The sequence below is a fragment of the Schistocerca serialis genome, chromosome 9 (assembly GCF_023864345.2).
Source record: "Schistocerca serialis cubense isolate TAMUIC-IGC-003099 chromosome 9, iqSchSeri2.2, whole genome shotgun sequence".
Taxonomy (NCBI): Eukaryota; Metazoa; Arthropoda; class Insecta; order Orthoptera; family Acrididae; genus Schistocerca; species Schistocerca serialis.
The window spans coordinates 407,273,507-407,297,543 of NC_064646.1; the positions used below are offsets into that span (position 1 = coordinate 407,273,507).

A 24,037-nucleotide genomic window follows, 5' to 3' on the forward strand; every position below is an offset into this window, starting at 1 on the left:
CATTCTTCGTAGTGTTGATAAAGGATGATTGGAAGAAGCAGATGAAGCAACAGTGTCAGGAACCTGGGCAGTTCTGCCATGCACCTATTGTCCTGCCCAAAGACAAGTGCAAGGACTTGCAGATCCTGATGAAATTCTGTGTAGATTATGGTTCCAGTGAGTTCTTTACCCAGCTTCTTACTGTCCATCACCTCAGGTTGCCATTAACCAACAAGATATCTCCATTGATGAAAGTGATTTTTAAGGGATGTCATTTTATTACACCCATTTCCTGAACCTGGATCACTATCTGAACTTTGATTATAGTAGGTCAGAATCTTTATATACTTAAATAATATTTATTGCCAGAAGAAGACCAAGTGTTCTCAAATAGTGTTATAAAAAGTTCCAATTTGTTAATTGCAGACTGCACGGAGAAAACCAACACAGTCCAGTCATTAAACAATTATGGTGTAAAATAAAATTTAATGCTTTTATAAACAAGCAATAATTTAACTTAAGTTTTAAAATATTGATGAACAGAATTTCCTACCAGTATTTCTTGAAAAGGCTATAAAGGAAAATTAGTGAGCTTTGATCTCACACTTAGGCTTACCAACAGTTGTTTCCACACACAAGTTGTGATTAAAACAGCAAAGGCGGAAGTGACAGTGGTACATGAAATACCCATCATGACACACTGTAAAAAGACTTACAGAGGATGGAGGATACATATACATCATACTCCACAAGCCACTGCACGGTGTGCGATGGACAGTACTGTGCACCACTATTGGTCTTTCCATTCCTTATCCCATTTGCAAATAGAACAGTGGAAAATGACTGTTTATATACCTCCAGATGAGTCCTAATTTCTCATATCTTACCTTTGTGGTACTTTCGTGAAATGTGTATTGGTGGCAGTAGAATCGTTTTGCAGTCAGCTTCAGATGCCAGTTCATTCCCAGTTGAGTTCCAAAGCAGCTCTCTAACACTTGCGAGTTATTCGAATCTACTGGTAACAAATCTGCCGGCCGCCTCTCAGTTGCTTTGTTGTTTTTCTTTAATCTGACCTGGTATGGATCCCAAACACTTGAGCAGTACTCAAGAATAGGTAGCAGTAGCATCCTTGTGCAGTCTCCTTTACAGATGAACTACACTTTCCCAAAATTCTCCCAATAAACCAAAGTCGAACATCTGCCTTCCCTACCACAATCCACAAAAAAAGGTTCCGTTATGGCAAATCGTCAGTAATATCGGCATCTCCACGTAAAATTTGGCTGTACACCTTGCCACTCTACTGAAACCTTTTGTAGGGAAGTGCGCACATGATGTTTGAAACACTGCTGATTTAAACAATAGACTGAAGAAACTTTGACTCAGTGAAACTGACTTACTAGTGAGCTTTGATGTCATCTGACTTTTCACTAAGGTTCCTCTTATGGACTCTGTGTCAATCATCAGCAATAAGTTCACGGCCAAACATGCAGTTTCACCTTTATGCCTGCACTTTCATGCCACACCACAGGTGGAACAGTATTTGTAGAGGGCACAGACTTCAATGGAGGACGCTTGTGTGATGGCCGCCAATGCTCATGTGTTCTCGTGCCAATTTTTGCTATAGAGACGACGCTGTGAACTAGCAGATACTAGTGGCGGAGACACACCTAAAGATGGCTGGACAGTTGCCAGCCGAAATATTGTGGCAAGAAGTCAACATTATCTGACTGCAATCCAAAAACCTCATAGAATATTCAGTACACTGGAAAAACTTCAAGAATCACAAATTTTGAGCAGTTTAAAATGTGAGCCTACCTCATTTACATCGGGCAGTTATAAAAAATGTTCCATTGCATCACTTTTGGTCCTTCTACTCTTCTTGCTCACATTCTGTTAATGAGGGGCCATATCGAGTCTTTTTCCTGGTAATATATATAGAATTATTAATTCAACCAAAGGTATATCTCCAGAATCAATTGTAAATGATAGTTTTCTGTGGGTAGTTCAGTAATATTTCAGACACATGGTGTTCGTAGCTAAGAAGAAGAAGAACATACAGTGATTGACACAATTATATACAACAAATAAATGATGAGTCTGTTCTGTGATTTTTGATTGTCTTTGGTGGCGAGTTGTCAAATGTCTATTGTCCAGATGTACTCTGGTTTTTGTGATGAATTCTTAATAATTTACACGACACCATATTTAGTTAATTTCACTGGTTTTCACATTTATTCTTATTTATAGCAATCTGATGACCAGCTAGTGTATGTCACTCAGAACACTAGCCACAGGTTAGAATATTTTGCGAAACATTCGGACAATGGTGCACTTTCACAAGTGAGTTCTTACAAATGAATATCAAAAGCAACTGATAACTAGTAACAATACACAAATGTTCATGTGGATGACAAGGAGAAATTAATAAAGTAATTAAGGTAGACTTTAATAATGAGGCAATGACTCTATACACATAGATGTTATTCAGACAGTTTCCAACCATGGACTCTCAATTAGACAGAAACTACATGTTGTTAATGAAAGGAGTGATGCGGAAACATTGTTCAATGGCATTCTACCTGCAGACTGAAGATTTGTGGTCTGGAGGGGTGCGTAAAGAAAGGCATATGGATATTTTGTGAAACTGTTAATACTATTTTAGTTTATAATAATGTAAAGATCAGATTTCACAGTACTGTCAGCTTATTAAGCCCAACAATAATTTTTTGACTGTGCGTTAGATGATTAGAAAAGGATTAAAGTCAGATGTACTATTTTAGTGACAGACTGTAATCTGCACGGTGAATTACCAGGTTTCATGTAAAATCCTCAGGTTTGAAATTTCTCTGTCTTATGACATTTCTTTTAGTGATTTATTTGACTAACTGAAGGTACTGTCCGATTCAGAAAAAATTAGGGTAACGAAAGTGTGACATCATATCTCGGAAATAAGTTGAAGGGCTCAAACAACGAAAGTATTTTTGGGTGTGGCTAAAATTTAACTGTGGATAGTTATTTAGTTAATGACTTTTCAAGAAAAAATAAAGCAGTTACCAAAAAGAGTGAAATTAGGGTTATCCATTGAGTTATATCTTTTTGTGTATAAACTTATGATCTCACACCATTTTAATGATTATCTGTTAACGGAAAAACTTCAATTACTGAATTATTCCAATGGAAAATGTTTTACTGAAAACTAGCAATGACATTGGAATCAGTAGAATAATAGTTTTAGGGAAAATACTGCTTGAGTAATAATTTGGCAATTTTGTGTACACATGATATAGGCATCGCATGTATAATTGCAATTGGAAGACAAGAAGAGAAAGTTATTTAAAGAAGTAGAATAGTAGCAGATGGAGTACTTCCATCTTGCAAGGCTTGTAATTAGTGTGAGAAACTTCAGCACAGAGTTAAAGGAACATGCCGAAAGGAGACCTTTCAACTTAGAATTGAAAATTTAGGGTTTGTCACTCTTGTAGGCTTCTGATTGTATAATTATGAATTAATCTCTAATGAAATTATAGTATGCAGATTAACTGTAACATTCTCAAATATAATAGAGGAGAAATTTGTTTCTGTTTTACTTTCCTTTACGCTCAGGTAGCAGTTGCAGAACAGCTGTAGAACTCATAATCTAGCTTTTTCCATTACGTATCTTTCTATATTAAACAGGTTCTTAAACCCTCTGCTTACATAGAAAATCTGTTATGAAGTTATGTACCTGTTGGGCCTCTCAGGTCCTTGTTGTTTAAATTGACATAAATCTACATTACTTTGACCACTTATCACTTGAACTGCCTTTCTAGGATAAATACTTTTAAAATAATTTCATTTATTTAAAGTTTACATTTTAAAAACACAATCTTGATACTTTTACTAGTGGCTTTTTAAGGATATATAGTTCATTCTCTTTCTGCACCAGGTGTTTTTATAATATAATGCTGATTTCAGATCTGTGCAGAGTTCACAGACAATAACAGATACGCAATATGCACATCTCCTCCTTTTCTTAGCTGTAGATTTTGCTTCCCTTTCTGGATCCAGTGCCACTAATGAATTCATTGACTACTTTACCTCTGCTGATTACTTTCCCAAATAGATGATGAAAGTCCGACATCTCATTTTTTTGTTGGTCACCAGCATCGTCCAAATCATGTATGCATTCATTACACTTACAGCAATTGCGTTGAATAAAACCACCAGTGGCCAGTGTCTTGTTTTTTTCTTCACATTATATCATTGTGTCTTACTGGTCCATGGTGTCAATACCGTCTTTTGTGGCATTGTGTGTCAGAAGAACTTCAGGCTTCTTTGCTTCTGATGGTGATACCCTCCATGAAGAGAGCTAAGGGCAGTAACAACTTTGTTCTTCTTGGATACATAAGAGGCTATCTGGTTGAAGATCAAATAATGTAGAGTGTACTTCAGTTCCTTTAGATGTAATAAAATTGGTGGGCTATTTACCTTTGCTTTTTCGGGTTGTACTGACTAGTGTCGGATCATTTGAGAACGGATAATACGCTAAATCAAGAGATGTACAGAAATTATTGTAGAGGATATTATGTCCAGGCTTCTCCAGTTCAATCATCAGGGTTTTCACAATATTCTCTCCAAGTCCCCCAGCTCTGGTTTCTTCCTTGGATAGGCTTTAATTTTTCAGCAGTAGCTTGTTGCATAACTTTATTCCATACGTACCAGATTTTGATGGCATGTGTTGTCAAAATGGCCAGCAACCTCGAAATGTTGAGAAACTGCTCATCCACAGCCAAGCACCATACTGAAATGCAGGTGTTCCTTAGGGTAGTTTCCCACATCTCAAACATTTCTCTGATTGGTTCCACATTTGCCACAGGATCTATGTTCATGTCATGCTGCTGCTTTGTGAAAGAGCATGGAAGTGTTTGTGAGACACAATTTCATTGAGCAGTGGTTGGCCATTCTCAGCACTCCAAAGCTGACTGATATCTTCATTTCTTGACTTGTAAACACCATTCAGAATCAGAGGACCAAGAAACTTCTTCATTTGATGCAAATTTAAATCCACCCAATCCTTGTAAATGATTCAACTTTAGTTGTTTTTCTCAGTGAGCAGTTCATGAAAGAACAACATAAAACAAGACTCTTCATTATCACAGTTGCTAATTGAATAACTTGTAGGTCCCTGCTCTTCTCTCAATACAGCCTCCTTCTGCTTCTTCTTCGTCTTCTTTTTCTGCCAGAAATTCCAGCATGAGGGGCTGTAGCCATCCTTTATTCCCATTATGAGAAAACAGTAAGTGACACTCAACAGAATTTGCATTAATTCGTCTTTGTGTTTTCAGTCACATCTACTTCATTATCATCATCACTAGAAAATTCAAATTCAGAAGGTGGGTTTTCAGAATCAGAAGACTGCTCCAACAATTTCTTTATCTCAGCATAGTCCTTTTCTTGTAACATTTTCAGTTTGTATAGCAGACAATGTTATGAAATATCATTGATGGTTACAATGTCTGTGTTTATAAGGTGTCTGCGTCTTCAGAAAACAATGCTGTTCAGACATGAATGTCTTTGACAAGTACAGCCGTGGTAAACGTCATGAAATAATTTCACATATTGCAAATATGACATCAGCTGTTAATGGCGCGTGAAAATTTGCACTGGACTGAGACCTGAACCAGGATCTCACACTTGCTGTGAGGAGTCGCTTTAACAGCTTTGGCTATTCAGGAATGCCTGCAGGACTGACACATTTGAGAATGTGGAAGTATGGAACAAAACACTCCACATTCACAGAGTATCTCAGAAAAGATAATAATAAACCAACCTCAAAAGAAGATTACATGGAAATAATAAGAATAAACAGTAAATGCTACCTTCTTAGCTTACAAGAAGTTTATCACATACAAAAAGAAAACTATTTTGAATGATCAAGTGTACCTGTCAGACAACTCACTATTTAGATTCATAGCTAAAATAATAGACACTCAAACAGATGATCACCAGAATAATGTGACACTTTCTCTCACTCTTTACAGATACCCAGCAAGTAACCTCCTAACCAAGAATCCAATGATCTGAACACCAAGAGCTCTTTATTACCCACTCCGGAACAGCTAAGATGCACACTCAACCTCCTCTCTGAGTAGCCACAACAACCATATCAAATATCTTAACATAATGTGAAAACATCTGTGTGTGGTATTTTTTTGTGTGCATTTTCAACTTTTTGCGGTGTATGGTCTCCCCCCCCCCCTCCCCCCGCCCTCCCCCCCCCCCCCCCCCCCCACACACACAAACGCAGAGGTAGAGGGAGAGATGGATAGAAGGAAGGAAAAAAAGATGTCTAATAAACATACAGCTGTAATAGAAATCATTCCAAGTTTTCTTACCAAAAATTTGCAGTTATTGCCAGAGCAGTAGTGGTATTCCACAGCATTTAACTAACAAAATATAAAAACTGTAAAGCAAAAAGATTGTGACATGAAAAGTGTTGATGTTTTACAAATATAGTAACAGTGCGAACTCTAAAATAGGACCAGATGAGAGGAAATGCAAATTTTATCCAGAAAAACAAATAAATGTAAGTAATCACTTGTTAATGTAAAAATACGGCGTGAGCTGTTGTGTAACCTATAGGTATTGTATATAAGAAACAAACTGTGTTATCCCACTGACAATGCCTTAATGTGAGAGCTGGATTGTGTCTGGAACATAATTAAATATAGATTGCAGCAAGTTAAGACAAGTCAATTTAGGAAATTGATATTTATATACTTGCTGCAGAAAATGGCCACACCAACAAAGTTAGTTCGTGTGTTGTTTTGAATGTTCCTGTAGCCAGTTAGTTTGACTTGAGTGTGTCATGTTTGCTGATGGGGAAACTTCGCATTAAGTACAGGAAGTAATTGATGTTTGTGTTTTGGCCTACCAGTAAGTTGGCTGGTGCCAAAGCTTCAGTACATACTGCATTCCTCAAAACATGATATTTACAGGGTGTCAACATTGTCTCATCTGAGAACAGGCCAAAAAAAGGAATTAAAGATGTGACACTGTTTAGTGATAATAGGCTAGTTTGACTTGTAAAATTTTTTACAAGAGTAAGTCAATCAAGTTTATATAGGCAGTTGCACCGATAGGGTTATGCCGGTTTAAATCATGTATAATTCAAAGAAATTATACTTAAATTCCTATGCTTTAGGCAATCCCTTCCCATTTTATTGTCAGCAGTTTCAAATGTAGATAACTGAATTACGGTATCTTTGATGATTCAGCAGTAATATCTGATACCTGATGCCCTTCATTATAACCTTAATGAAAATTACCTTGCTCATTAGTGTTGCAGTTCAGTCAGTTTCCATTTGATCCCCGAATGACTCAAATGAGAACCACCTGACCATTTGCAACACATGACAATGTATTTCATTCAGAGGAATATTTATCACACCATGTGCATGGTATGGGTTAGTAATATAGAAATTCCGATGACTGTAGATTGTATTAAAAGTTTCACATCATAAACTTTATAATGAAGACAATTACATAAGCTCTAGTTAGCTTAGTACCTTCAGATATCATAGCATTGTCTGCTTTAAAACTCTTGTGTGATGAACAGTTTCTTCTGGACCTCACAGCAGTATCCACGAAGTCACCTGTCTCATGTGAGTCATGTCGACTGTACCTGAGAAATAATTCTACCTTCCTTCAATTCTATCACCTACTTAACACCTCAAACGTGCTTTTTAGAACTCCTACCCACATTTCATATCTGTGCATTAGATTCTTCATCTGGTAACTTATGTGTAATCAGGGTTACAAATTTTACATATATCAATTTCCAGAGTGTACAGGTAGAACAAAACTGCATGAAGACTAAGGTGCTTGTAATTGGCAAGGAATTCTAGAAAGTTACAAGATGTGTTTAGTGCAGATACTTATTAGTGGTTTGCCTCAGTCAGGTCACGTAGATGGGTTTGCAGTCTACCTGTGTGAAGAAACCATTCCAGCAGGACATAGTCAGTGGAATGTAGCATGAGCTATGACATCACATGCACAGTAGCCATACACTGGCTTTATATGGTGGGGGATGGAACTGATTCAGACCAGCAGTGACTACCTGTGCATTGAATTCCTGTGCACTCATGTTTTTCCAGTCGTTCCCCACAGGATTTTTTTAAAACTGTTATTAAAAATTTTGTGGTGCAATGTTTTTGTTTATTTTGTTGGGAATGCTCTATTGATGTTTGTCACTTAAGAACAGTTGGAAAAATTGCACCATTGGTTCTCACGACAGTGTGCTTACATTGTTTCATTCATCGACTCGTGATTTTCAGAGGAATCTCCGTCACTTGATCCGCTGTCAAATTAATCACCTTGTAGTTCACAGTTTGATTGATCCTTGCATTGAGAAATTTGTCCATTTCACCATCACAAAAGTGAATGCATTTTGACAGAATTGATTGTCCACTGATTGATGGCTACCATCTGAGCAGTGTTTTCAATTTCATGTTTGACTTTTAGCACTATTGCACCAAATAGACATCTCATTTTACAGCACAAAATCCTAATTATGCAATGCTTATACATCAATATTCTGTGTATGTTAAGATGGTCCATATAGCTAATGTACACAATTACACATTATTGAATTACTATGTACTACATCAGAATTTAGGCAGCTTCTATTTTATTGTTGTTCACGTATGCATATGTCGACATCATTCATAAACTTGTCCACTGTACAGCCTTTTTTCAGTGTAAAACATATGGAAATGATGGAATTCTTGTCAAACTGTGGTGAAAGAAAGACCTATGTATCTGTCTGCTTCATTCAAAAACTTGGCCACTGCATTCCTTTTACATTGAAAAATGTACAGAATTGATGGAATTCTTGGTGAACTGTGGTGATAGAAAGACTCATGAGATGGCACCACTACAATGATGCCTCATACTACGCAACACAGATTTTAGACATAGAAGTTTTGGGGAAAACTGGAATTGGTCATACAGCTAAAAATGAAATATTGCTGTGTCCCACTAAGTGAGATGATGTACTTTTTAAGATACAAGACTTGCATTCAGGAGGACTGACACTCAGGTTATTTTGTGATAATCCAAATTCAAGTTTTCTGTGATTTCCCTTATTTGTGTGTGGTAAATGTGGGATGTTACAAGAACACAACTAATTTCTTTCTTCATCCTTTGCCAATTCAGGCTTGTGTTCCATCTATAATGCTGCGAGACAGGTGGCCCAGTAATTGGGCACTGGCCTTTGTGTCTGAGAGGTTGGCGATTGAAATCCCTGTCTGATCATTCAGATGTCAGTTTCTTTTTGTGATTTCTCCAATTTCCTTAAGACAAATGTCAGGATGGTTCGATTCAAAGTGTGTGGTTGATAGATAGACATATAATCCAGGTTTGTGCCGTGTGTGTAATTTGCATTGACATAAACTGAATGGTAAACTCTTATTTCCCTTCCTTTTCTAATGACTTCATGATTGTTGTGTGTTAATCGTTAATGTTGCTTTCTTCTTCCTTTCTTTCCTGTCACTTCCAAGGGGCTGTCATGGTGTTGTGAGGCTACTGTTTTGAAGTGGCAAGATGTAGTGTGGAGTCTGGCTAATCTTATGCAGCCTCACGGCTGTTTCTGAGAAAGAAATCTTTTTATCTATGCTTAGTGTACTGCCTTGCTTATACACGTAACTAGTCACATGTAATACGCTTCTACACAGCTTCATTGTTGAAAGTACGTTGGAAAATAATGTTCTGTAATTTTTTTATGTCTTGTGCTTGTACCATAATTCATCACTCCACACAACATTTTTCCACTGTTCGATCATCCAATGTTTACGCTCCTAACACAGTTTGGAATTCCTGCGTGATGGTGTGGATAGATGTCTGCCTATTACACATTACGACCCTCTTCAACTGTCGGCGGTCTCTGTCAGTCAACAGACGAGGTCGGCCTGTACGCTTTTGTGCTGTACGTGTCCCTTCACATTTCCACTTCACTATCACATCGGAAACAGTGGACCTAGGGATGTTTAGGAGTGTGGAAATCTCGCATACAGACGTATGACACAAGTGACACCCAATCACCTGACCCCATTCGAAGTTGGTGAGTTCCGCAGGGAGCCCCATTCTGCTTGCTCACGATGTCTAATGACTACTGAACTCTCTGATATGGAGTACCTGGCGGTGGTGGCAGCACAATGTACCTAATATGAAAAACATATATTTTTGGGGGTGTCCGAATACTTTTGATCACATAGTGTACAAAGTAAAAATGTTTCTTTTTGAATTTTCAAAGGGAACTTAGATGTAGCCTGTCACTTGAAATCTTTGGTTTTAAGGTAACTGAACATATTTCACTGTCCATTGATTTTGCATTGTCGATGAAATTTTTAATTAACTCTTAATCAAGATCCTTTCGTGTTTCCTGTTAATGCAATTTTCTTGATACAGATAAATAAGTGCTGAATTTATGAATGTTTGGCCTTACATTTTTTTCTGTAACAATGTTCATAGTTGCTCAATCGAAAAGTTGCGCTTGAAAGCAAAAATTACGAACATCGGTTGAAAACAGAAACAACAAACCACCGCAACACACAACGTGAACTGGCTAGAGTTTTGGAGAATGCTGCACAACTTCAGACTGCTCTGGATGAGAAGGAAAAATTCATAAGATCTAAAATATATCCAACCAGCAACAACAGACGAAGGAATGAAACTGGGATTGCATCGGTTTCCAGCTTCTCTCATTGCAGTGCTGCTCAAAGCAGGTATGATACTAATACAGTTGTCTCTGAATTTATCTTGTCTTGTATAACTCTATTTGTATGAAGAGGAATAGTGAAGCATTAATCCTTTCACTACTGTGGGCATATATAGATGTTCTGCTGTGCTATTCCCCATGTCTTCTGGATGTGCGCCACTTCGGTTTTCCTGCAGTGCTATAAATGTCTGAATATGTCCTGAGCCGCTGACACCTCTGCTGTTGATGAATTACTTCTGTGTCTAGGTGAATAAAAAACTTCTGAGTATTTATCAGACAGCATATGTACCTCAATGCATGGTATCATTTATTAAAAATACACTCATTTCAGTATCTTGAATCATTTATGGGATATGACAATTGTTATGACCACATGATTCATGATGCACAAGGACTTCAATGGACATGTTGTGTGTGACAGTGCTTCACATATAAAACCTAATAGCTCAAGAATGAAATGAGGTATCCTCTGCTCTCAATTAAAAATGAAATTTCAATATAGTGTCTACCATTTGTTTTGTGCAATGTATGAGATGAAATCAATTATATGCAAAGTTTATGCTATGTTTTTTACCTCTGCAATATCTTTACAATTTCACTCAATGTATTACTTAATTTGATGGAGCACAGTAAGTATATCATGTAACAAAAAGAAATTCAGTCTTTCATCGACCAAAGATATCAGACTGTTAGATGTGCAAAAATCAACTTTTCTCCTTATAGTTTTCTTAAAAATCTGTGATACGTATGTCACAGCAGCTGCAAGTCCGCACGGACAGAAATGGGTGTGTCGCACCCAACCCTCTGTCATATATAAAACCCAGTAACTCGAACAAATGAGATATCATTCTGCTCTCAATTTTAACTAAAATTTCGATATCTACAATTCATTCACTGCGATATACGAGCAAAAATCAGCCACATGCAAAGTTTTTTCTGTGAACTGTTTAAAATTTTGTGCAATGTTTTACGTAATTTGAAGCAGCACAATAAGTATAGTGGATAACGAAAATAAATTGAAATTCTTTATCGGGTGAAGATATCAGTCTGTAAAATGGGAAAGAATCAAATTTTTTCATGTAATAGTTTTTGAAAAATTGGATGACAAGTATTTCATATCAGCCTGAATGCCATATCTCAGCCCCTACACTAGCATTTTGGGAGCAATACAGCCGTAACAAAAGCCAACTCAACACAGAATGTAAAGTGCATGTCTGTAGCAGCGAAAGGGTTAATGCCGACTGGTGTGGCCGAGCGGTTCTAGGCACTACAGTCTGGAACCGCGCGACCGCTACAGTCACAGGTTGAAATCCTGCCTCAGGCATTGATGTGTGTGGTGTCCTTAGGTTAATTAGGTTTAAGTAGTTCTACGTTCTAGGGGACTGATGACCTCAGATGTTATGTCCCATAGTGCTCAGAGCCATTTGCCTTGTCTTTGTTAAGTGCTACTCACACAGCAATGAAATTGTAATTTTCTTAGAATATTAAGACATAAATGGAGACTTAATGTGTCATCTTGGGTCTGTGCTGGCCTGGAACAACTCTTTTACAGCAGACATGGTCGTGCAATATTACAATTCTTTTTCATTAAATTCATGCTGGGCTGAAAGATGCACTGGTGTCTTTTTTGTCTATGAGAAATAATGTTAAAATAACCCTTCTGGCAGTTAAATTTTTACTAACTACTGTATAATTAGCTCAAATGTTTGAATTTATTAAAGGCAACTGTATAACTTTGCCACTCCATCCAACTCTGCAGATAGCTCTCAGCAGACTGAACAAAAGACCACTTGTTGAAATTGTTCTCGTGTAACCATTACTGTAAGCATTATGCTTTCTAACACTGTTCTAACAGTACCTATAACTGAGATATACAGGGCAGATGTGCCTCTTACAATTTCTCTGCAGTATTCTTACAGCTAATGCTCTTTGTCAAATCAATGACTGTTCCAAATTGCCGTGTGTATTGTAGGTTATGATTTAAAAACTCTGTAACATTAAGGGTCACAAACATTATTTTATTGACTTATTTATTGTCCATTGCCTCATATAGATCCACAAAAAGCCCCGTAGACTATGTGCCGTGGAGTACTATTAATTCACTCTGCACTTAAATTTTATACTACGTATCTCTTTCCAATGTGGATGTGCAACTGAATTGAACAATCTGGAAGTCGATCCATAATGCTCTTTCCAAATTTTAATCAAATTATCAGGTCTGCATGTTAGCACAACTTTACCCCACAGCACCACACCTCACAACACAGTATACATATGCGGGCAGCTCTAACACTGGTTTTCTGTGGCTCATTGTTCATGGTCAGCGATATACCCTCTTTTCTGCCAACAATAATAAAATACAAAAATAATTAATATGTAAAAGTAGTAAGTGTAAGGGTAAACAGCCCTTACACTCTAATCTCCTCCAGTTCTTCCATATTTTCTGTCGTGATTTTTCCAGTAGCTTTATAGTTTGAGAAAACAAGACAGAAAAACTACAGTCAACATGGACCAATGAAAACAGAAATAAAATCAAAGACTACCATATACAATCTGACAGCTTCGTAAACAATTGAAGTATATGCCAGAAAGGTGTGTGTCAATGTTGAGAAAGAACAAAATCATAAAACTGCTGTATTAAATAAAACCTTCAGAACTAACTTACATTTATGTACAAGTAAGAATGGTTGAGAACATAATTTTGATAGCCACATGGCTTTTGTAGATTTCAAAAAAGTTTATGACATATCAGATAGGTGCACAATCATCAATGTCCTGAGAGAGTTTCATTTTCCACAGAAGTTTATAAAGGTAGTACACAGGTGTTTAGAGGGAACCTGTTGCTGAGTAATGATCAAATGTCAGAGCAATTTTAAGTCAGAACTCTTCTTAGACGAGGAGATGCATTATCTCCAATACTTTTTAATTTAATTTTAGAAAAGGTAGGCAGAGAACACCAAAAAATACCCTAAGCTGGAATAAAACTGGGTAATATCACAATAAATCGGCTTGGCTATGCAGCCAATGTTATGATAAGTTGTATCAAAGAGTACATGCAGCTCATGACAAGTTCTGACAGAATCATTGCAAGGAAAGCAGATTTCAAATTAACAAAGAGAAAACGAGAGTACATGGTCATGAGCAAGGCGCCCAGTCATCAAACTTCATTAATAGGTAACAAATTCACTTTTAAAAGAATAGACATATTTAAATATTTGGGAAGCATTTTATTGAGGAAAATAGAATGGAAATTGAGATTCAGGAATGTACTGCAGTGGCAAAGAGAACATATTTTGGCTTATAGAACATGCTATGCACTAGAGCAATTTTAAGAAGTTTTAAACTAGATTATACCAGTGTAATTCTCCCTGGAATCATTACTACTTGGTCTGGTAGCTCCTCAATTGGCATCATGAGGCTGAGTGCACCCCGTGCCAGTCCTACCACAAAAGAAAAACACCTAGCAATAGTGGGAATGGAACCCTGGTCCTCTGCATGGGATACCTCACTCGCCAGTCAGCTACAGAGGCTAAGGAAAACAGATAGACAACAACTGTTAGTTTTAGAGTTAAAAATATTAAGGTAAATGTCTAGCACCGGGAGGAACTCAAAGTCTAAAGAATGGAGGGCATTAAAAAAAATCAGGAACTGCCACAAGCTGATGTTGGCCAAAAGCTGATGAAAAGAAGACTGATCTGAGCAAGACACCTAACTAGGGTGGAAGATGAAAGACTACCATGAGTAGCATTTTCAGGGGGACAGAAGGGGTCGAAGAAGGCCATGGGCAAGATGGAAGGATGATATTAACAGGGATACAAGGCAGTAGGCCTAAGAAAAGGAAAATCTATCATGACAGCCACAAATAGAAATGATTGGTGGAGGAATGTAGAGAACAAATGTGGTCTCCCAGCCAAAGTGACAGTTAAAGAAGATATAAGTAAAGCATGGTTTCATATGAGGTGATGGAAAGAATGTTCAAAAGCAAAGAGGACAGGTGACCAATCACCTCTTCTGGAATTAGCCATGATACGTTCTCGTGGCTGAGTTTGACATTAGCAGACATCATAAAACCTCATATCACTTCATTTACAATTTACTGTATTAATGATCATCTGCCATGACTGTCATCAGTATGACATTTGGACCCAGTTGAAATTTGTTTTGGTATTGCCTCAATTTAATGAAGTCTCTTTTTATGTGACATTCTTCAAAAGAAGCACTTGAAAGACAACCTCTGCCAAACTGTTCCTTAAACATTCACTGCTACTGATGTGCTTGTCACAGACTGTGCCGAGCACTGTGTCATTAACATCTAAGCCAACTATCTGCACTGATGCCCTTCCGCAGGGGACAGCCTGTACACAAGTCACAACATGGTCACAGATTAAAACAGTGATCCAGGAAGTGTAGAATGCATTTCTTTTATTTCTACCAATGATCACAAAACTTCTGGTCCTTAGACTTCCGGTTGCAGTCAGCAATGACCGTCTTCAGATCTGTTTTATAACGTGTCCTAATATAATAAAGCCATGGTGGGATTGTCATAAAATCAGCACAATATCATTACGCATATTTAAAATATTATGTAAACTAGGCCACAGTTCTGGCAGAGCCATACTGTCTCTATCACTATGGCTCTGACACCTATGACACTGCCAGAATGGTGTTAGCTGAACCACACCAGTGTAGGATTAAGGGAGTGGTGGGATATCACAATTTGAGGATAGTGAGGATGATATTTGCCATTTCAGGACACAGTGACAGGTAGTCAAAACACTGTTGGAAAATGTGATTCAGTTTCTCCAGCCCGTGGTGGTACTGTGTCACGAGAGAAGTGTTTCTTTGTGGCTGGACAGTGGGTATGTGGGTGGAGATAGGTAACTGGAAAGACCGGACATGAGAGATCTGTTTCTGGACAATGTTTGGAGTGTAATATCAGTCTGTGAAGGCCTCCGTGAGACCCTTGGCAAATTTGGAGAGGGACTGCTTGTCACTACAGATGCTACAACCACGAGGGCTAGTGACTTCTTGGTATGAAATGGATGGTAGTTATCGGAATGGAGCTATTGTTGGTAGTTGATAGGTTTTATGTGGACAGAGATACTAATGTAACCATCAGTGAGGTGGGGATCAACACTGAAGGAGATGAAGATGGCTTGTTGGGTTGAGCATTAACAGTTCAAGCAAAATAGGGAGAAGGAGGTGTTGAGGGTTTGGAGGAATGTGGGTAGGGTGTCCCCACCTTCAGTCCAAATCATGATTTGTGATCTGACCAGATTCATGATCTGGATCGAGGGTGAGGTTGTCCTGTCCATATTCCTCCAGAATGTAACACCTTTTCCACCCTTCACTTCACCTGTTCCTTCTCACTCCAACAAGTCGCCTTCCTCGATGTTGACCTCCACCTCAAAGATGGTTACATCAGCACCTCCCACCACATCAAGCCTACCAACTGCCAACAATACCTCCACTTTGACAGTTGCCACCCATTCCACACCAAGAAGTCCCTTCCATACAGCCCACCCATAGATGTCACACCTGCAGTGACAAGCAATTCCTCTCCAAGTATGCCACTGATCTCACGAAAGTCTTCACAGACCAAAATTACCATCCCAATCTTGTCCAGAAACAGATCTCCCATGCCTTTTCAGTCCAGAACACTACCACCTCCCACAGTCCACTGATTGGCCACAAATGAGCACTCCTCTCATGATTCAGAACCACCTAGGTCTGGAGCAACTGAATCACACTCTCCTCCAGGATTTCGACAACTTGTCGTCGTATCCTGAAATGAGGATTAAACTACCAACTATCCTTGTCAACCCTCCCACAGTGTCATTCCCCCAACCCCCCCCCCCCCCAACTCTGAACCTAAGCAATATCCTTGGCCATCTCTTCTCCACCCCTCTCGCGAACCCCTTGCCTAACGGTTCTTACCTCTGCAATAGACCTGCTTGCAAGACCTGTCCCTCACATCCTCTCTCTACAACCTGCTCCAGTCCTGTCACAGGGATATGCTACCCCATCAAAGGCAGGGCCACTTGCGAAACCAACTATCAAGTAAGCTGCAACCACTGTGCCACTTGCTTCATGGGCATGACAACAAACAAACTGTCTGTTCTCATGAATGGTCACTGCCAAACTGGCCCGGAGACAGCAGGTCCACCCAGTTGCTGAACAGGCAGCCCAACATGATGCTCTTTACTTTAATGATTGCCTCACATCTTGTGCCATCTGGATCCTTCCTATCAACAACAGCTCCTCTGAGTAACACGGAAACTATGGCCAAGGACAGCAGGACCACCCAGTCGCTGAACATGCCAACCAGCATGATGTTCTTTACTTTTATGATTGCTTTACAGCCTGTGCCATCTGGATTCTTTCTACCAACACTAGCTTTTCTGAACTGCGCAGGTGAGAATTCTCACTACAACATATCCTTCTTTCCCATAACCCCTTTGGTCTAAACCTTCACTAGTTGCTGTCTCACACTTCTTTATCCCCTTCCCTGCTCCCAGTCCAGTACTACATACGTCTTCTACCCCAACAATGCACCTAGAAGTCCTTTCTGCATCTGTGCTTCTCTCCTCTCCTTTCGCCCATCCCCCCTGCTCCCTATCACAGCCTTCCAACACTGCACCTAACAGCCTTATCCTGTCCCCTCAAAGTCCCTGCACACCCTACCAGGTAACACTAGCATCATCCTCCACCTGTACCCTGCTATCCCTCCCCATCCCCACTACATGCTGCCTCCTTATCCCACCGTCCAACCCAGTAGATTGCTGGTCCATCAGAAGCAGATGCACTTGCAGTTGGGCTCTAATGCCATGTAACAATGGCTCTGTGAGTATGAGTTGTACTTTTGTGAATGTTTGTGTATGCTTTCTACTGCAGAAATAGTACATTGTTCAAAAGCTTTAATATTTGAGCAGTCTTATTTGTGTGCCTATCTGGAATTCAGGGACTCCTTTGTATGGTGAGTAACAAGCTAGCCTTTCAATATTGTGTGTGTGTGTGTGTGTGTGTGTGTGTATGTGTGTGTGTGTGTGTGTTTAAATAATTTATTCAAAAGTGTCAATTAATTTCAACTATCCGGTTCAGTTCCTGAGGTTAGTAATACTTCTTGTGAGAAGTCTCAAAATGAGGTACAACACCTAATGGTATGCCACAAGTTTTGCATTGGTGTCTGGTTTCCTGGCGCTGTAGCTCAGTTCGTAGAGCACTTGCCCGCGAAAGGCAAAGGTCCCGAGTTCTAGTCTCGGTCGGGCACACAGTTTTAATCTGCCAGGAAGTTTCATATCAGCGCACACTCCGCTGCAGAGTGAAAATCTCATTCTGTAAACATCCCCCAGGCTGTGGCTAAGCCATGTCTCTGCAATATCCTTTCTTTCAGGAGTGCTAGTTCTGCAAGGTTCGCAGGAGAGCTTCTGTAAAGTTTGGAAGGTAGGAGACGAGGTACTGGCAGAAGTAAAGCTGTGAGTACCGGGCGTGAGTCATGCTTCGGTAGCTCAGTTGGTAGAGCACTTGCCTGCGGAAGCCAAAGGTCCCGAGTTCGAGTCTCAGTCGGGCACACAGTTTTAATCTGCCAGGAAGTTTCATATCAGCGCACACTCCGCTGCAGAGTGAAAATCTCATTCTGTAAACATCCCCCAGGCTGTGGCTAAGCCATGTCTCCGCAATATCCTTTCTTTCAGGAGTGCTAGTTCTGCAAGGTTCGCAGGAGAGCTTCTGTAAAGTTTGGAAGGTAGGAGACGAGGTACTGGCAGAAGTAAAGCTGTGAGTACCGGGTGTGAGTCGTGCTTCGGTAGCTCGGTGGTAGAGCACTTGCCCGCGGAAGGCAAAGGTCCCGATTTCGAGTCTCGGTCGGGCACACAGTTTTAATCTGCCAGGAAGTTTCATATCAGCACACACTCCGCTGCAGAGTGAAAATCTCATTCTGGATTCATCAACATTATTCCTAATTTCAAAGAGTCACTTCCAGTTCTCGCAGAGTTGTCACGAAAGTGTAACACTCACAAAAGTAAAATAAAGCATTTTCAGACCAACATAATTCCACTGAAAACTTGAGTGTTTGAGCCATTTCAAAACAAATAGCAACAAAACAGTAATGTTTCTCAAATCCAGTCTTTCCGTATTGACAGTAGAGAATCCACAGATAGTGGAGTATTTGCCGTGGTGTGTACATGATATGAATTTGTTTTGTCTGCTGTAACTTGCAACAGGTCCCCTGACAGAGATACCATAAAAATGACAGAATTCTTGAATCATTAACCAATTGAAATTTGTGTGCTGAGGCTGAGTCATCAAACACGTGCTTTAACAGCTGGAAATCAGTTTGTTTCCACTCCAAAGTGTCACTAATATGTGCTCTTTTTCAAAGAGTTTTGCTGTCACTTCAGAGTCTAAACAACTACCAACTGCTCCCCTTGTAGAAACATCAAACTGGTGTGCGGTCCGAGCTGATGTACGGGGCTGGGAATTACTACTTCCAGTTACATGAGAGAATTTGCACTAATATTAATTTCTAGAAAGCATCTTCAGGATCTCGTTTACCTGTGCAGCTACAATGATGTGACATTTCTCTTATAAAGGAGAAGGACTCGAAGTTAGGTGATGAAAACATGCAAAATGGAATCGAAATCTACAACAAGGGAGCACCGCAGGAAACGTAGATACATACTTAAAATATTCAGCTGGAACTCTGAAAAGGTACTGGAAAAATGGAACTAAAATACAGCTTTGTGTGGTACACACCTAGAGCACTTGGGTACCTATCACTCAGCTAACTTAAAACATGTTCACAGTAGTGAGAGGGCTAATGGAACAAGGCATATAAATATTCATTAGCGCTGTCCGAAAGTACCAGCTGTGCTCTGTGACACATCCAGAGCATCTGAGGAAGGTTATGGTGCTGCGTATATATGTACTCATTCATAGTACCCAAAGGGTTAAGTGTGAAACTCCGTCAGCTTCCATCATATTTGTATACATAGTATGACACAACACCAAAAAGCTCTGCATACACAACTGTGACATCACCCCCTGGCATCGGGCTCCTGTCTTCAGTGGTTTTTCAGCTATGCAGAATTGCTTAAGCTGGTCAGAAAATATTTTGTTAATTTCCATACGAAATTTGTCTCAAGTCTTTATCTCTCTTAGGAACACTTTTCTTGCTATTGGCAGTCTGCATTTTATATCTTATCTTCTTCTGCCACTGCCAGTTATTTTTTGTCACAAATAGCAAAACTAATATTAGTTTTAGTGTCTCATTTCAAAATCTAGCTCTCTCAGCATCACCTGATTTAATTTTCCTCCACTCAATTACCCCCCCCCCCCCCCCTTTTTTTTTTTTTTTTTTTTTTTTTTTTTTTTTAAAAAAAAAGCCTGTTGTTGGTGTTCATCTTAACCTCTTTTCAAGAGACTATCATTCCGTGTAACTGATCGTACGAATACTTTGCCCTCAGTGGTCGCAAACCTAAAAGTTTTGTTTCATTGCCTTGAAGTTATTTCTGTTTGGTTGCCCTTACTGCTTGTTCAAAATGCAGAGTGAATAGCAATTGGGAATAGGCTACAGTCCTGTCTCATTCCCTTTTCAACAGCTGTCTCCCTTTTATGTCCCTAGAGCCTTACAATTGCAGACTGGTTTCTGTACAAGCTATAAATAACCTTTTGCTGCTGTATTTTATCCTTTTTACATTCAGTTATCCAAAGTATGTATCCAGTCAGCATTGTCAAAAACTTTTCTATAGATCTACAGCTGCTATAAATATAGGTATGAAGTTTTTCCAATATATCTTATAAGTCGCAGGATCAGTATTGCCTCATTCGTTCTTACATTTTTCCAGGACCCAAACATCTTCCCTGTTTCTACAAGTCTCCTCCTCCTCCTGTAGACTAAAGAAATTATGTACAGCAGTAATCATTCAACCAGTTATGTTAGTAAATCTTAAGTGAAATAGAAAATTATAAATTGTTATTAACGTGACATGCCTTGCTCAGCCTCAGCCTCATCATAATTATCTTCACCTTTTCTGGGAATAAGTGAACCTATGGCATGAAAATGATGCCGAAGGCATGAGACTGTCCCTTTTGATATAGAAAAACCGTTCTAACAACTCCAAGCATGCAGTTAAGAGAAAGTTGCCTTTTGTGTACTAGCGGCTCACTTGTAATGGATATTAATGCCACAAACTCATGAACATCATACAGAGATTACCATTTTGATAATGCTAGTTCATAGTCATCAGGACCTCGCAATCTACCCCTCTCCAAAAAACAGGCAGGTAAATGTGAGCAGTGGACAGGAGTTTTTGTCGTTAATATTCATCAAACGTGTAACTGCATGTAGCTCACGGGTAGTAGCATTGTGATATGATGAAATACCAGTTCATGTAATATGAAGTGTATGCAGACATACACTGTGGTGACAAAAGTAGTGGGATACCTTCTAATATATTGTGGAAACTGTAAAAGTTAATAGAAATTTTAGTTTTGCATATAACAGTTTCTCCACTTTTACACAAACTTTTATTTGCACGTGTTGTAGGTGCACTTTCCTTCATGAGTATGCAATATTCTTCCATAAAATTTGTAGGGCATACAAAGCGTACTTGAGAGATTTGAAACTTTTTCATTTATGTAATTAATGGAAATCTGAGTGAACACTTCACTTCAAACATCACATATAGAAATATTTCAAATTCTTTAGATACTTAGCTCAGTTTGTATCACATGTGCTGCCTGCAGGGACTTTATTCAGGACACCCTCCAAAACGAACTGGAAGATATGCCTCTGCAAATAAGAAGATGGAGCTCTGTCACATTTCAATCTCAGTGTTTGAGATGCCCTGGCTGGTATCTAACATGACAGATGGATAAGTAGAGGAGGACCAGTTCCATTGCCTGTGCACCCCACCAACCTTGGTTTTTTGGAGTATTGTCTCTTTATAGGAGGTGTGCCCTCCCCCCCCCCCCCCCCAATAACTAATGGGAAAAGAAAACATTGTTACAGTATTTCATATACAATAATGATACTAAAACTAGGACCCATGGAAATCGCTGTCATGTGAACTATCTGAACATACAAAATCCATTGAAATTTTTTCTCAGAAGACTATTGACATAATGAGGCTGCTGATTATCTCTCTATGAACAGGGTGCTCTTAATAAAATAGTTTTCAAACTGCAGCAGTTTGAATAAAATTCTCTAGCTTTTGATGGCTATCGTCACCATTGGTGTCAGGAGCTGTTGCGCAAAATGAGGTGACAGTGAGAGTATATATATAATAGTGCATTGGCCAGAAAAAAATTCAACACCATTAATAACTTCCAAATGCTGCTTTCACCAATACAAGGAGATATATGTTGCAAGGCCAGTTCAGATGTTGCGGAAAAATCAAAAGTATTATAATTCAAACGATCTGTTCATATAGAATGCCACGTTACCAGCTATGGGAAAGAACTTTGAAGACAGCTCATAGTTTCAGAAAATATTTTGCGATATCTATACCTAAATTTACAGAGGAAATATTAGTTTTAAAGTTTATTTACAGAATGTGACTAACATTGCCCTTGTTCCCCCCACCCTCACCTCCACCCCCACCCCTATCACCATCTGGTTTCATACTTTTTCTTTTTTTTTTGGCGAGCGTGGGAGGGGCGCCAGGTATTAGTTTCCCAACATTTTTTTCCATGCCACATGTTCACATTAAATTCCTTTATTTATATATTTATCCATCTGAAGGCAGTGTAAATTGCATAGATGTCAACAAATAAATACATGAAATACAGATGCAGAGATACATAAACGTACACAAGTACACACAGAAATAGATATATAAATTTCTTGTCTTACTGAGTTATAGATTTGGACATTGAATTTCACAGTTCTATTGAACGTACTGTAAAATGCCTCTTAATAGCAGTAATTAATCATTAGCACAATTGTCAGCAAAATTTATACACCATTTTAGGTAATCCTCTACAGTATAAAGACACTTTTCTAACAAATATTTTTTAGGGTATTCCTGAAGGCATGTATTTCACTTTTGTCTCTGATCTCTTGTGGAAGTTTATTGTGTAGTTTAATTCCATTGTGTAGCACATTATATTGGGTTTTTGTTCGTTTTTTCTATTGAGATGTAAGTGATGGCTGGATCTGGTTCCATGTTCATATAGAGACCCGTTCGTCGGGTACTGATCAATGTCTTTTTTTTTAACGTGGATCACTCTTTGCAAAATGTACTCACATGGAACAGTCAAAATACCTGTAGATTTAAGCAACTCAGTGCTGTGAGTTCTCATGCTACTTTTTGTCATCATTTGTCCAGGCCTTTTTTGAAGCTTAAGGATTGTTTGGCTGTTCTGCTCATTTGTTCCCCAGAACATTATTCCATAACTCATCACAGAATAAACATATGCAAAAGATGTTGATCTGTTGCATGAGTAACTGTTGTTGTTGTTGTGGTCTTCAGTCCTGAGACTGGTTTGATGCAGCTCTCCATGCTACTCTATCCTGTGCAAGTTTCTTCATCTCCCAGTACCTACTGCAACCTACATCCTTCTGAATCTGCTTAGTGTATTCATCTCTTGGTCTCCCTCTACGATTTTTACCCTCCACGCTGCCCTCCAATACTAAATTGGTGATCCCTTGATGCCTCAGAACATGTCCTACCAACCGATCCCTTCTTCTGGTCAAGTTGTGCCACAAACTTCTCTTCTCCCCAATCCTATTCAATACTTCCTCATTAGTTACGTGATCTACCCATCTAATCTTCAGCATTCTTCTGTAGCACCACATTTCGAAAGCTTCTATTCTCTTCTTGTCCAAACTATTTATCGTCCATGTTTCACTTCCATACATGGCTACACTCCATACGAATACTTTCAGAAATGACTTCCTGACACTTAAATCAATACTGGATGTTAACAAATTTCTCTTCTTCAGAAACGCTTTCCTTGCCATTGCCAGCCTACATTTTATATCCTCTCTACTTCGACCATCATCAGTTATTTTGCTCCCCAAATAGCGAAACTCCTTTACTACTTTAAGTGCCTCATTTCCTAATCTAATTCCCTCAGCATCACCCGACTTAATTAGACTACATTCCATTATCCTTGTTTTGCTTTTGTTGATGTTCATCTTATATCCTCCTTTCAAGACACTGTCCATTCCATTCAACTGCTCTTCCCAGTCCTTTGCTGTGTCTGACAGAATTACAATGTCATCGGCGAACCTCAAAGTTTTTATTTCTTCTCCATGAATTTTAATACCTACTCCGAATTTTTCTTTTGTTTCCTTTA

The 24,037-nt window shown here is 38.9% G+C and overlaps 1 protein-coding gene across 4 annotated transcripts in view; it reads left to right on the plus strand.

Moving 5' to 3' along the window:
• LOC126418735 (lebercilin) overlaps positions 1 to 24,037 on the plus strand; it is a 185,752-nt gene that overhangs the window by 111,793 nt on the left and 49,922 nt on the right. For all 4 annotated transcript variants that reach the window (XM_050085649.1, XM_050085652.1, XM_050085651.1 and 1 more), the window contains exon 7: positions 10,489 to 10,742. In XM_050085649.1, the coding sequence (XP_049941606.1) occupies positions 10,489 to 10,742 (254 nt within the window). The remainder of the gene's footprint in view (positions 1 to 10,488; positions 10,743 to 24,037) is intronic.